Below are 15743 nucleotides of genomic sequence, written 5' to 3' on the forward strand. Positions count from 1 at the left end.
CCCAGGTGCATGTTTTTGGAGGTGGGAGGAAGCTGGAGTACCCGGAGGGAACCCACGCAGTCACGGGGAGAACATGCAAACTCCACACAGAAAGATCCCGAGCCCGGGATTGAACTCAAGACTACTCAGGACATTCGTATTGTGAGGCACAAAATTGCTAATTGTTCTTTGAGTGCAACAAGAAAAGCCTAATGTGTTTAATGCCTTTTAATTTTAATTCTAATCTTTCAAAATTGTTCTTTGAGTGCAATAAGAACTGTATGTTTATTGTATCATAAGATTTTTTGGTAACATTTCTATCTTTTGTGGTCCCTTTTACTTTGAAAAGTATCGAAAACTATCAAAATACATTTTGGTACCGCCAGTACCAAAATATTGGTATAGGGATAACCCTAGTTCCTACATTGACTTCGTTATGGCCAATTAGTTGTAAAAACACACCCGCACAAATTCGTAGACACAATACAAGAGACTATCAAGTTAGCCTTTACAAATAATAATGCTTAGTTTAGAGAGGCATTAATCCAATGTAATATTTTGTTTTTGCAGTGAATTATCATAAAAGATGTGTCTAATATTTTGCCCTTTTCGCACAGTTAAAAATGTATACCATAATGTAAGTTATTAGAATGTCTTAAAACAGCTCTTGCACTGGATCTGATTTGATTGTGCAGGTGTACTGAATATTGTAGTGGCACATATACAACCGGTCTGTCTCACAAAGAACTTCAAAATGCATCCAAATAATTACAAGAGAATGTCCTGTCTATTGTATTGGTTTTGTTCATTGGCCATTTTATTATCTAGATTCCTTCTGTCCATATTGCTTACCAGACTCTTCGATGTCTGTACATTTCTGGTACATAGAAGTGCGCAGAGTGGGTGTGCGGACATTCAGCATCCGAACTTTATCGACTCGACCGTCAAACACTCTCAGCGTGTGCTCCTTCTCCTCATCCTCATGGCAGAGGATCTTACTGTCGATGAAGGAGGCAAACATCTGTGTCTCCAGGAAGCGAGACAGAAAAGGCAGGTAGGGCTCAGGCTGGTCGGATAGGAAAGAGGCCTACACACACGCACACAAAGACAATTCATTATGAAGGGTTATGCCTTCAACAATACATCACTAGTAATAATGATCCGAAACTTCGAACCTTATCAAAGTTCTGCATCTGATCTCGATTGGTGAACCAGGACTCCTTGTCTTGACTCGGTTGGATCACAAACACCTCGTAGTCGGCAAACATCTGAGTGAAGCGGTTGGCAAACACCTCGCGCACATGGATGTTGAACTGGTGCATCTTCAGCTCCTCTTCATCACAATGGAAGCGTGACTCCTTTTTACCACCGGCATCCTCTCTCACCTCCAACTGATGAACACAGACACATGTGGAAGCAAAAACACAGCTGCATTGATCAATTATAACTGTAGCACTTATCAATAGGTGTCAGAAGCTCCTCTGTACAGATGCCAGAAAATAGGAGTTCAAATAACAAAGCCATGCTTTGCTGCCTAAGTGAAACACTGGGAATGCTAACAAACGTGAGGGGCTGACCTCATAATTGAAAACTAATCAGAGGCAATATGCCCATTTGGTAATTGAAATGTCCGATTAATAGGCAGAAACATCCTCTAGTCTTCAACTTAACATCAATGCTATTATACTATTCTCTACTACGTCATTACTGCCATGGTTCTGAATCTGATGGTTTGATCAACATTTTTGAAGTGTAGTACAATTGTTATCAAATTCTGCTGTATTCTAACAATACATTAGCTTCCAGGACCATTAATTTGTACACGTAGTATATGACTATTCATATTCATTGTTTCCTTTATCTGGACTTTCTATTCATCACTTTACTCCTAAAGTATGACAGTAATACAACAAACATTTTAGTTGCAGTGTCAATGTAAAGCTCAGTCTTAATGCATCTTAGCTGAACTACAATTGTGTGCCTTGTAGGGGTGATGAAATGGCTCCCTCTTGTGTTAACCCTTGGTGTCTGCTGTTTAAAAATATGATATATTTTTTCAATCAAGACATTCAAACAATTTCTGTTTTAACATGACAGTAATTGTTATCCTAAATGTAATTAAGAGATGCACAACATTATTATTTTTGCAACACAATTAGGCACGCTTTTGAGGGCGATTTGTGATTCTAAAAACAAAACAAAATTAAAGGGGAACTGCACATTTTTCCTTTCATTCACAGTCCTTATGTGAGACAAGAACACGTTTTTCTTTTTTTATGCATTCTGAATAGTAAATAAATGCGATCAAAAGTCTGCTTACAATGGAACCTATGGGAGTCGCTCTATTCTGCCTATAAACCCCTTAAAAAACATCCAAACACATCGATTAGGGTTTTATATACATGATGTAAGTATGTATGTAATGTAGGAACAGGCACGCTTATAATATATCAAATATATTTAACTATTTTGCTCATTATAAGCATACGTGGCACATTAATTTAAAAAACGCATCACAACGTTCCCTTTTTTTTTTTAACAACATCCCTGATTTCTACTCACTGCAGACTTCATGAGAGCCAATAAACATCAAAAAATAACTTACTGTACAAAGTCTGCTGTCAATAGGATACCGACTGATAGAATGTTGTCACATTTCCGTTTAGATGAAAAATTACTCAATCCTCACAAACAAAACAGGGGGTGGAACCAGGCTTTTTGTATCTTCTCGCCATTGCCATGTCCACATCGGCTGTCAAAGAGTACCAACTTCTCGGATTGTGTCCTCATCCTTCAACTATCAAGGTGAGAGGCATGATTTATGATCTCAAATAAACTTTCACAAGCACCAAGGCGAGGAAGCAGCTCACCAGCCAATGATATCAACATAGCAACACAAGCTCTTCATCCTGGCGCCGCTATAAATAGTTTGTCTGCGTTAGCACTTATAATAACAATATCACAAATACTTGGTAAATATTCAAGTCGCAAAGTTTAAATGGAGTATTGTTGGCGGTTTCTGGATGGTTATTTTTTGGGTTTTATGGGCGGAATAGAGGACCTCCAATTGGGTCCATTGTAAGCGGACTTTTATTTAAGAGTGAGAATGTACTGTATTAAAAAAATCTGTTGTCTTGTCTTTCCTACTGATTCCAAAAAAGTGCACTTCCCCTTTAAAAAAACATCAGCCTGACAATCAAATCTTACCTTTTCCAGACTGACGCCTGTCCTCTTGACCAAAGCCTGTAGCCTTGCGATTGTTTTATTCTCCCTCAGCAGGTAGGAGTTTAAAGGCGAGGCCAAGTTGCCGTTGCGTTTGTCGGAGACAACGTCAACTGATCGCAGGCCTCTGTGCTCAACTTGGAAGTCAGAGTCGAGGTTTCCTTCCAGTGTGACACCAAAGGACATTAGCACCTCTGAGATCTCTTGTATGAACTCTAATTTGTTGGGAAACTGCGGCAACTCTTCTGGAAGTTCTATAAAATGGTTGTCGATGTCCACAAAACACAAGTTGGCCTGGGGAGACATGGGATAGAATATGAGACAGTAACCAATTCTGGGCTTGAGTGCCTTTAATACTATAAACAAAACTCGAGAGTAGGGATGTCCGATAATGGCTTTTTGCCGATATCCGATATTGTCCAACTCTTTAATTACCGATACCGATAACAATTATGGGTTATACTTGTATAGCGCTTTTCTACCTTCAAGGTACTCAAAGCGCTTTGACAGTATTTCCACATTTACCCATTCACACACACATTCACACACTGATGGCGGGAGCTGCCATGCAAGGCGCTAACCAGCAGCCATCAGAGGCAAAGGGTGAAGTGTCTTGCCCAAGGACACCACGGACGTGACTAGGAAGGTAGAAGGTGGGAATTGAACCCCAGTAACCAGCAACACTCCGATTGCTGGCACAGCCACTCTATCAACTTCGCCATATCAACCGATACCAATATATACAGTTGTTGAATTAACACATTATTATGCCTAATTTGGACAACCAGGTATGGTGAAGATAAGGTCCTTTTTAAAAAATAAAATAAAATAAGATAAATAAATTAAAAACATTTCCTTGAATAAAAAAGAAAGTAAAACAATATAAAAACAGTTACATAGAAACTAGTAATTAATGAAAATGAGTAAAATTAACTGTTAAAGGTTAGTACTATTAGTGGACCAGCAGCACGCACAATCATGTGTGCTTACGGACTGTATCCCTTGCAGACTGTATTGCTATATATTGATATATAATGTAGGAACCAGAATATTAATAACAGAAAGAAACAACCCTTTTGTGTGAATGAGGGGAGGGAGGTTGTTTGGGTTGGTGCACTAAATGTAAGTGTATCTTGTGTTTTTTATGTTGATTTAATACATTTAAAAAAATAAAATAAAATTTAAAAAAACCTAAAAAAAACCCCAATACCTATAATAAAAAAAACGATACCGACCATTTCCGATATTACATTTTAAAGCATTTATCTCTACTCAAGAGTGGAAAGGCTGAATAGAAAAATACAACGTGAACGTGTATGTAATGTACCATTTCATTAGCCCGTGTGTGTTGTAAAAGAGGGAGGACAATACACTGGGACACAATATAATAAGAAAAAGCTGGCCTAGAAATTTCCTTGAGTATTCAGACATGTTTTACAATAAAAGGTCAAGGCATAAAACATCTGGAGGGACAGGATGCTTGTGAAAAGTACATGCCAGAATGCAAAAAGTGAAACTGCCTTTCTTTTGGCCTAGTAGCCACACAGCAAAGACACAAATTACATAATGAACACAAACAAATATTCAGAAGTTGTAACTCGTAAGAGCCAGTGTTGGTCATCTTACCTTAAAAAAGTTATTAGCTACAGTTACAAATGATTTTTCACAAAGTAATTTACACTTTACTTGCTGGGTAATTAGTTACCTAGCAAAGTAACTTTGACGTTACTTTTTTTTATTAATTTTTTTTTTACAAGGTTACGTTCAATAACATCTTTACGTCAAAGATGTTTATATTAAAGGATCGAAGAATAAAAACACTATATGCAGTGTTTTTGAACATTTGGCATTTATCTGAACTCAAAAATAGATTGCAGTGTGCCATATGATATGCATATAAATAATGTATAAAAATATAATATTCCGTAAAGTAACATGATTAAATATTGAAAGTACAAAACCCAATACGGTACCGAAAATGTAAACTTGGGTAAAAAGACACAAAGGAACATTTGTGTAAATACAGCCTGAAAAAACTTTAGATAGAACTGTTAGCAAGTTTTGGGCAAATAAATGACATGCACCCAAGTAAACGTTTTAAAACGTTCCTACATGACATTCTGACAATAAATTGCATGAGTGTACAAATATTGCGGTCTTTCCTTAAAATAGTTTTAATTATGCAAGAGAGTAATCACCTGTGATTAATCTTGATTAATCCAAATTCCAAAATCTGATGAATCAGATTAAAACGATTGGCTGCATTTACTTTGGGGTTTGGTTAGCAGCAGGAACAAGTGTCATGTTGGCATGTGTTGACATGAGGTACGATTGGAGTTGCTTGAAGCAGACGTAGATAAACGTTTGTTTTCCAGGGCTTGCATGTTATACATAAACATTCTTGCCTTTAATTTCCATCCATCCATCCATCTTCTACCGCTTGTCCCTTTTGGGGTCGCGGGGAGTGCTGGAGCCTATCTCAGCTGCATTCGGGCGGAAGGCGGGGTTTCAATGAGCGAAAAGTAATGCCGGTACTTGCAGTTTGAGTATGCTACCTTTGAATTTCCCTGGCTCCAGCTAGTCGCAATTATCAATAGCGTTCTTGTTGTGTCAGTCAGAGCGTGCAGTGAAAGAGCATGAGCAGTGCATGATCCATCCACCCAGTCAATCATCATCCCCGCCCCTTCTCTCTGCATTCAGCTGATCTGTGGCCGAAACCTGACACTTTGTGCCAGAGGTGGGACCAAGTCATTGTTTTGCAAGTCACAAGTAAGTCTCAAGTCTTTGCCCTCAAGTCTCGAGTCAAGTCCCGAGTCAAGTCCAAAGTCAAGACTGGAAAGTCTCAAGTCAAGTCCCAAGTCCTGCATTTTGAGTTTCGAGTCCTTTCAAGTCCTTTTAACCACAGACTAATATATTTACACAGATTGTTTATGCTTTTAAAACGCTTTATTTATTTATTAAAACAAGTGCATTTGAAATTGCAGGAAAAAAAATAGTGCTGACATTGCACTTCATAATAGCACTATTAACCAGTCATTTTAAACATTTAACTCATTCCTTGACAGAATAAACATATTTGAAAAAACAAGTGCAACTGTACTTATTTGCACAAAAGTGTTAACATTGTATTTCCATGGCATATTGCATTGTAGCTAGTTCCACAGCAGTTTCTATCCTGTTCTTACCTTATCTCATTGATCTCATCTCATACTGGATGTGTGTTTATGTGTGCGTACACATGAAAAACATAACAAATACATGAACATAACAATGAACAGAGTTGTACTTTTTAGATGTCAGGGCCCTATGCAATATGTACACATATTCTTAATATAGTATACATTTTAACTGACCTTTATTTGACTATGTTTGTCTTTTTGTAGGTGGCTAAAATATGCGGTGCTGCTGACCGCCGTCTAATGTTACGTTACTGTGTGTGATACATTGACTAACGTAACGTTATGTATAGGTACCTCATGCAACCCTGCTTAAAAAAATCGCTTAACAAAAAGTATGAATAAGGTAGCGAACTGCAGTGGACGCAACAGATTGCGGTGTTTGCAATGACGTTATAACCATAGACATCTTGTAAGTAGACGCAGCATTGGCTGCTGTGACGCGAGCAATTTGGCCGCCATTTTGAAGTGGTGATGAGGAGCCGGCGAGCAGCCTAAACTGAGTGTTGACAGGTAGAAAACAAAGATGCCGGGTTGGTGTTCATCGTTTTCCTGCTCAAATGAGCGGACTGTTAAAAATAGGAATCGGGGGATTACTTTTCACAAGTAAGATTTAACATTAACGTACTATTGGTTGTATTTTGTGAAAAGAATATTACCACAGAGTTGAGAAGGAGCAAAGATCTTCAATATTTGTATGTGAAAATCACAAAGAAATCTTCTGGGGGAGGATGACGCCCCTACAGGGGTTTGGTTTACAAACTTTCAGCCCTGAAACAAAATTCACCAGCCGCCACTGATTATGAAGCATTCTAATTTTAGGCAAAATATAAGACAATACTTTCTTAACAGTATAATTGTAACCAGGAATAAGTCTTTTCATTAATAATATTCAAATACTAACATTGTTGGGTAAGACATAATTTGGTTTTATTCTGAATCCAGTGAAACAGATCGGTGGTTTTAGCTGATATAAAGACTTTCAGGTGTTTATATATGTTTATGTTTAAGTATTTGGCAGACGCTTTTATCCAAAGCGACATAGATAAAAAATACATATAAAACAATCACTGTAAACATGATCCTCCAATGGGCTCACCACCCATAGCAGGGGCCATAGAGGTCGGGTGCAATGTGAGCTGGGCGGCAGCCGAAGGCAGGGCACTTGGCGGTCCGATCCTCGGCTACAGAAGCTAGCTCTTGGGACGTGGAACGTCACCTCGCTGGGGGGGAAGGAGCCTGAGCTAGTGCGCGAGGTGGAGAAGTTCCGGCTAGACATAGTCGGACTCACTTCGACGCACAGCAAGGGCTCTGGAACCAGTTCTCTCGAGAGGGGATGGACTCTCTTCCACTCTGGCGTAGCCGGCAGTGAGAGGCGACGGGCTGGGGTGGCAATTCTTGTTGCCCCTCGGCTCAGAACCTGCATGTTGGAGTTCAACCCGGTGGACGAGAGGGTAGCTTCCCTCCGCCTTCGGGTGGGGGGACGGGTCCTGACTGTTGTTTGCGCTTACGCACCAAACAGCAGCTCAGAGTACCCACCCTTTTTGGATTCATTCGAGGGAGTACTTGAGGGTGCTCCCCCGGGTGATTCCCTTGTTCTACTGGGGGACTTCAACGCTCATATTGGCAACGACAGTGAAACCTGGAGAGGCGTGATTGGTAAGAATGGCTGCCCGGATCTGAACCCGAGTGGTGTGTTGTTATTGGACTTTTGTGCCCGTCACGGATTGTCCATAACGAACACCATGTTCAAGCATAAGGGTGTCCCATATGTGCACTTGGCACCAGGACACCCTAGGCGCAGTTCCATGATCGACTTTGTAGTTGTGTCATCGGATTTGCGGCCTCATGTTTTGGACACTCGGGTGAAGAGAGGGGCGGAGCTTTCTACCGATCAGTTGCTGCGATGGTGGGGGAGGATGCCGGACAGACCTGGCAGGCCCAAACGCATTGTGAGGGTTTGCTGGGAACGTCTGGCAGAGTCTCCTGTCAGAGAGAGTTTCAATTCCCACCTCCGGAAGAACTTTGAACATGACACGAGGGAGGTGCTGGACATTGAGACCGAGTGGACCATGTTCCGCACCTCTATTGTCGAGGCGGCTGATTGGAGCTGTGGCCGCAAAGTAGTTGGTGCCTGTCGTGGCGGTAATCTTAGAACCCGTTGGTGGACACCGGCGGTGAGGGATGCCGTCAAGCTGAAGAAGGAGTGCTATCGGGTTCTTTTGGCTCATAGGACTCCTGAGGCAGCGGACAGGTACCGACAGGCCAAGCGGTGTGCGGCTTCAGCGGTCGCGGAGGCAAAAACTCGGACATGGGAGGAGTTCGGGGAAGCCATGGAAAACGACTTCCGGACGGCTTCGAAGCGATTCTGGACCACCATCCGCCGCCTCAGGAAGGGGAAGCAGTGCACTATCAACACCGTGTATGGTGAGGATGGTGTTCTGCTGACCTCGACTGCGGATGTTGTGGATCGGTGGAGGGAATACTTCGAAGACCTCCTCAATCCCACCAACACGTCTTCCTATGAGAAAGCAGTGCCTGGGGAATCTGTGGTGGGCTCTCCTATTTCTGGGGCTGAGGTTGCTGAGGTAGTTAAAAAGCTCCTCGGTGGCAGGGCCCCGGGGGTGGATGAGATCCGCCCGGAGTTCCTTAAGGCTCTGGATGCTGTGGGGCTGTCTTGGTTGACAAGACTCTGCAGCATCGCGTGGACATCGGGGGCCGTACCTCTGGATTGGCAGACCGGGGTGGTGGTTCCTCTCTTTAAAAAGGGGAACCGGAGGGTGTGTTCTAACTATCGGGGGATCACACTCCTCAGATCACGGGTACAAGCGGCCGAAATGAGTTTCCTCCGCCGGGTGGCGGGTCTCTCCCTTAGAGATAGGGTGAGAAGCTCTGTCATCCGGGAGGAGCTCAAAGTAAAGCCACTGCTCCTCCACATCGAGAGGAGCCAGATGAGGTGGTTCGGGCATCTGGTCAGGATGCTACCCGAACGCCTCCCTAGGGAGGTGTTTAGGGCATGTTCGACCGGTAGGAGGCCACGGGGAAGACCCAGGACACGTTGGGAAGACTATGTCTCCCGGCTGGCCTGGGAACGCCTCGGGATCCCCCGGGAAGAGCTAGACGAAGTGGCTGGGGAGAGGGAAGTCTGGGCTTCCCTGCTTAGGCTGCTGCCCCCGCGACCCGACCTCGGATAAGCGGAAGAAGATGGATGGATGGATGTAAACATGATCATTTAAGGGAAGAATGTAATACAAAATATCAATACAAAGTGTCAAGACAGAATAAACTCTCTGCTGCTGCAGCAACAGAGATACAGTCTATAGGTCCCTAAAATATATAGATATCTAATGTATTCATACATTGTTAATGTATGATATACGCATGTATATACAACCTAATCATATTGTTTCTTCAATTTAAAAATAGCTGACCGTTTTTTCCCCCCTTCTCTGGGGCAGTATAGCTCGGTTGGTAGAGTGACCGTGCCAGCAACTTGAGGGTTGCAGGTTCGATCCCCGCTTCCGCCATCCTAGTCACTGCCGTTGTGTCCTTGGGCAAGGCACTTTACCCACCTGCTCCCAGTGCCACCCACACTGGTTTAAATGTAACTTAGATATTGGGTTTCACTATGTAAAGCGCTTTGAGTCACTAGAGAAAAAGCACTATATAAATATAATTCACTTCACTTCACTTACATTCCCAGTTTTGATCTCGGACGTCTGGTAACTTATAGCATATAAGAATATTCTATTACTGTTAAGCAAACTATGAATAATAAAACATGTGTCCTACACATATGACAAAAAAGCACGTGAAAATCAGTGGTATTCAGTGAGGTAAAATGAATTAAATGCGCTGACAGTTCATTGCTCCTGCCAATTGAATTGCACTGAGTGGAGCGGATCACCACTCCAAGATGGCGGCCCCGCGTCTCGTCAGCGCTAGTAGGCAGTAGCGCTCCATGCTGTGTCTACTTATAAGATGTCTATGGTTATATTGTTAGCAGTGAGTTTACAGCCTCACTGATTTAACTACACAGCAAATAAAAGTTACGTTACTTGGCCAATAAACGTTAGCTTACATTCAAAACTTACCGTTCTTTGTGAAACTTCAAATGTCGAACGAAGTTGGAAGTTGTTGCAATTCGTTTTTTGTTGACCAAGTCATAGTTTTAATAACCGAACGGAACTATCTTTGGCGTAATTTTTCCTTACTGGCGCGTTGTATGAGAGCTATTCTTCGTTGGTTGTTCTGCAATTTGATTGGATGAATGCTGCGGGATGAAAACAACGTGGATCTAATTTGATTGGCTGTTGAACTGACAGGCAGCACACACGCTGACAGACACACACACGTACACAATGGAAGATACGGAGCGCTCCTGAATAACTTTTTAATTGTTGGGTTTTGGGGAAAGTAGCAAGTCTTGTCAAGTCAAAAGGCTCAAGTCCAAGTGAAGTCACAAGTCATTGATGTTAAAGTCCAAGTCGAGTTGCAAGTCTCTTTATATTTTGTCAAGTAGAGTCTAAAGTCATCAAATTCATGACTCGAGTCTGACTCGAGTCCAAGTCATGTGACTCGAGTCCACACTTTTGCTTTGTGCTTCATTAAACCAAACTGTAGTAATGAGCCACTTCATATTCTCAGTAACCAAAACAGCGTTGCAATGATGGGTACAGTAATTAATTAGATTACTTGTTACTGAAAAAAAATATGCCGTTATTAACAACAGAATAGATAATAACCAATAGAAATACGGTGGAATCTGAAGTAAAGTTCGACCACCATTTTAGGGGAAAACTGCACAAAAACTTAGGAGGTTGGACCGGAACCTAAAATATATACGTTTGGCTTTTCTTTAAGTTGTTTATGCTAATATATCATGAATTACACAGCAATGTAGTAAATACATACTACACCGGTTGCTTAATACAAATTGGTTAAAGCGAAAAAACCTGTTAATTGACTGAAAGAAGTAAAAACAGAACATTAATAACTACGGATTTCCACAGAATGCGTAACAGCTGCTGAACGGCGTCGCCACGGAAGGTCTCAGCCATCAGCAGTCCGCTAATACCCATCTGTTTGATGTGCATTTTTACACCTCTGCCATGCAGCGAAATAGCGCAGACTTTTACGAGATCTCGCAAATCCACGTGTAATCATGAGATAAGGGGAGTTGTAGTAAAACGAACCACAAACAGTTTATTCTGTCCTTCCAGAAGAGCAAAGCAAATCCTGCCATTCGAGATTCGTACAGGCTGCTGAACGGTACCACTGCAGAACGTCTCGAGCTTTGCCGTCCATCAATACCCGTTGGCGGGCGTCTGTGGCGGCAATGACTTGTCTTGACTCGTGGAAAAGATGACAGTTTTGCTTTGCAGAACAACAACTTTATTTATGTTTTGCAGCAAGCAACAACACAACAGGAACATCATCGTTGGCGAGCGTTGTACACGCACGCGCACAAACACACTCTTGCTAACCACTCCCCTGCTTCCCCACCCTCGTAACAGCTGGTATTTTGACAAAGGCCCCCATATAGCAGCCTGGGATATGCCTGTAATATAATTCTTAAACTTTGGACCTCCAGAATCAGCATGTCCTCATCATTTGTGTCAACGACGTAAAATTACTTCTGAAAACCCTTGTCAAGTAGACTTCATGTCTGTCCCCACCCATTATGACGTTAAAAGTGAAAAATACAATTTGCCTTGAAAACCGAATATGTTTATTTTTCAAGTAAACCAGATCATTTATTTTGTGTTTGTGTATGACTTCCTGTCCAACACGAGCAGATATTTTAAAATATTTTTTAGCGAGAGATCACTCACACCTGCCAAGAGTTTCCGCTGTCACTTTCAGCCTTTCTCAGAGCGGTCGCTGCCTCCTGGTGTGACGAGTTTAGAACAACTGGCTGTGTTTTGGCCCCCCACATCTCTTACTACATAAAAAACTATCTGTCTGCACAAAAGACAGACAAATTGTTTTACTTTGTTTACTTTTACTATTTTATTAATAGTGTTGGGAACTTTTCTAGACGGTGGATGTGATTGAGGCTCATTGGGTCGCTCTGCTGTCAGACACGGACCTCGCCGGAAATTGGACACGGCGAAGGTGTGAAGTGAAGTTCTCCTTTTTCTAGACAGTGGATGTGATTGAGGCTCATTGGGTCGCTCTGCTGTCAGACACGGACCTCGCCGGAAATTGGACACGGCAAAGGTGTGAAGTGAAGTTCTCCTTTTGCAAAGGTAATGATCCTTCCACGGGTTTACATAAAGAAACTTTGTCACAATTTTTACTTTCTCTATTTGGTCAAGTTTGATATCCTCTTGGTGTTGCGTCAAAAACCAAAAACCTCACAAACTGTGGTTTAGCCTTTTTTGAGGGGAAAAAGTTGCAAATGAGATCTTTGTTTATTCACTTTAATGAAAGACTGTATTATTTTTATAAGTTGTAGGTTTATTAACTTTAAAAGATCACAGAGTAAGTGCTAGAGCACATCCATGTAACAATATGAACCCTAGAGACCAGTCAATAATCATCATCTGTTTTTCTCAAAAAAAAAAAGTGAAAAAAAAGGCCCTAGATTCAACTGATCGTCGACTATGGGCAAAATCTAAAGATCAGATTCGACTATGAAAATCTACAGTTGAAGCCAGCTCTACTACTTATAGCAGTTAACTTTTTTTTACACTGGTAAACGTTAAAGAATGTTAAAAGGTTACTTGAAACAGTACCTGTACAATAATAAACATGTTTAAATTCCCATGCTAAAATTGGTGAGGGAGCCGGACAGGTGAGGGAGCCAGACAGGAAGTAGAACTGAAATAAGAGCGCTAACCAGGAAATAACCATAAACTCAGGGAAATAATACAAAATACAAAAGTGGGTAAGGCCTGACGTAACAGATCCTGTCATTTGGATTCCGAATTGGAGGTCAAACCAGCTGGGTTCTACCTCCAAGGATGGATCTACTACCGGTATATAGGAATTATGAAACGGCTGTGACAATACTAGAATCCAGTGTTTCATTCTGTTAAGACAGTGTAATGTGCCGCTTTGATAAATTGGGTTTTGTTTTGGGGCCAATGAAGCAGTGTTTAAGTGTCCAAGTTTGGCTTCAGTTGCACTGTTTTATCAGCAGGTTAGATGTTCAGTACTCAATCTACATTAAAAATTAGACCTTGCTCTTATCCATGACAACATCAGTGTGAAGGAAATCAAGTCGAGATGTCCCGATCTCGATCACCAGATCAGACCGGTAGCCGATATAAGTATTTTTTAAAAGATCGAATATCAGCTGACTAGCTTACCTCAGCTGTGTCCTGGTGTTCACAAGCTAAAGACGGACGTGGCGAAGTTGGTAGAGTGGCCGTGTCAGCAATCGGAGTGTTGCTGGTTACTGGGATTCAATCCCCACCTTCTACCATCCTAGTCACGTCCGTTGTGTCCTTGGGCAAGACACTTCACCCTTGCTCCTGATGGCTGCTGGTTAGCGCCTTGCATGGCAGCTCCCGCCATCAGTGTGTGAATGTGTGTGTGAATGGGTGAATGTGGAAATACTGTCAAAGCGCTTTGAGTACCTTGAAGGTAGAAAAGCGCTATACAAGTATAACCCATTTATCATTTATTATTTAAAGATTATACCCATGTGAAAGATTCCTTCTAAAGGGATGCACACTCAGGGAGACACAGTAACATTTCTGTATTCCCTTGTTACACACATGTAGGAGGTGTGTGTGTGAATTCCAGGAGGGATTGGTATCTCAAACACCGGCTAGAATGTAAGAGCAAGCAGGAACAAATGTGTCGCGGTTATTGTCCATCCACCATAATCTATAAACGAACAACATAATAAAAACAGTAGTATTTCTAATAGTCGCCTCAATGGCAGAAAATAAAAGTTTCTTACAGGTTACATCACAGCAAGACTACAAGACGATGACGAGCTCAACATGCTACATATACTACACACAGTAAGATGACCAAAGAAGTTGTTAACTGCTCAACTTGAGCTCTGGGATGTAAACAAAGTGGAGTGGATTGATACCAATATCGATAGTAACAATACCAATTATAGTGTCAGTTTATGGTCGATATTACAGTAATTAGATCAATATTCTTTATTATCACAAAATAGTTTTTTCTCATTTTTTGTTACTAAGGCTTTGAGGGCAAAGACCAAATTATTAAAATTGGAGCCAAATGTAGTTTTTTGCTTTTGTTAAGTTATTGTGCACCATCCACTTTAATTTGCTCAAAAAATAGTATAGAGCATTCACTACCTGCTGACAAATGCGATAACATACTGCGTCACTTCCAGTTGTATGATTTTCTTAAAACTATTATGAATCTACTTGTTAATTTACTGGTAATATCTGGTTACTTTTTGTTGTAACATGGTTCTAGCTACATTTCTGTTAAAATGTCCATGTAATCTTCTGTTGTTTGGATACTTTACATTAGTTTTGAGCGGTACTACAAATTTGGTATTGATCCAATACCAAGTAGTTACAGGGGCACTACTTGCCATACCAATGCTGATACTCAAAATTTTCAAAATCATTGAATGAATAAACTTTTGATCGCAATTATAATTAGACAAAAACACAGGATTGCGGCATAACATTGTAGAAAATATTGAAATTATTTCTTATTGTTGGCTCTTAAATATTGGGACGCAAGAAAAAAGCAAAATAAGGTTTTTGTGATGATAAATGTATCGATATAAACCCAGTTGTATAGACCATATACAGATATTATACTTGGTATCATTATGGTCAATATTTGTATTTATCTACCCACCTTTGTTTACATTCAAGAGCTCTAGCTTAGCATGGACGGCTTAATGCAGTGGTCCCCAACCTTTTTGTAGCTGCGGACCGGTCAACGCTTGAAAATTTGTCCCACGGACCGGGGGGGTTATTTTTTTATATAATCTATATATTGTGTTTTTTATGTTGATTTAATAAAAAAATAAAAAAAATAATTTTTTTATTTTTATATATATATATATTTTTTTTACATTTCTTGTGCCGCCCGGTACCAGACGCAGCCCGGTGGTTGGGGACCACTGGCTTAATGTATCTTCCTACGGTGTGTTGAGAAGCATGTTTAGAAGCAAGAATCTTTGCTTTAGCTTCTAGCTCGTTAGCAAGGACGCTACAGTGTGTTAAGAGCGCTTGTCGTTGCCAAAGCAGCGAGAATGCCTATATATAACATGCATTATCACGATACGATAGTATTGAAAGCTCTATGGTTGGCCACGTTTGATCATTTATATTGTATATCGTTTATATTCCGCAACCCTATATCAAATCTGAAGCCAAAAAATCAGATCTGTAGCGGAGGCCGAAAATGCTG

General features: G+C 41.1%; 1 protein-coding gene across 5 annotated transcripts in view; it reads right to left on the reverse strand.

Annotated features, from left to right (window-relative positions):
- Nucleotides 1–15743, reverse strand: part of LOC133629990 (DENN domain-containing protein 5A-like) — an 87975-nt gene that overhangs the window by 21904 nt on the left and 50328 nt on the right. For all 5 annotated transcript variants that reach the window (XM_062021207.1, XM_062021181.1, XM_062021173.1 and 2 more), the window contains 3 exons: nt 3187–3495; nt 1155–1370; nt 832–1066 (listed from right to left, as the gene is read on the reverse strand). In XM_062021207.1, coding sequence (XP_061877191.1) covers nt 832–1066; nt 1155–1370; nt 3187–3495 — 760 coding nt within the window. The remainder of the gene's footprint in view (nt 1–831; nt 1067–1154; nt 1371–3186; nt 3496–15743) is intronic.

Source organism: Entelurus aequoreus, linkage group LG02 (assembly GCF_033978785.1).
Source record: "Entelurus aequoreus isolate RoL-2023_Sb linkage group LG02, RoL_Eaeq_v1.1, whole genome shotgun sequence".
NCBI classification, from domain to species: domain Eukaryota; kingdom Metazoa; phylum Chordata; class Actinopteri; order Syngnathiformes; family Syngnathidae; genus Entelurus; species Entelurus aequoreus.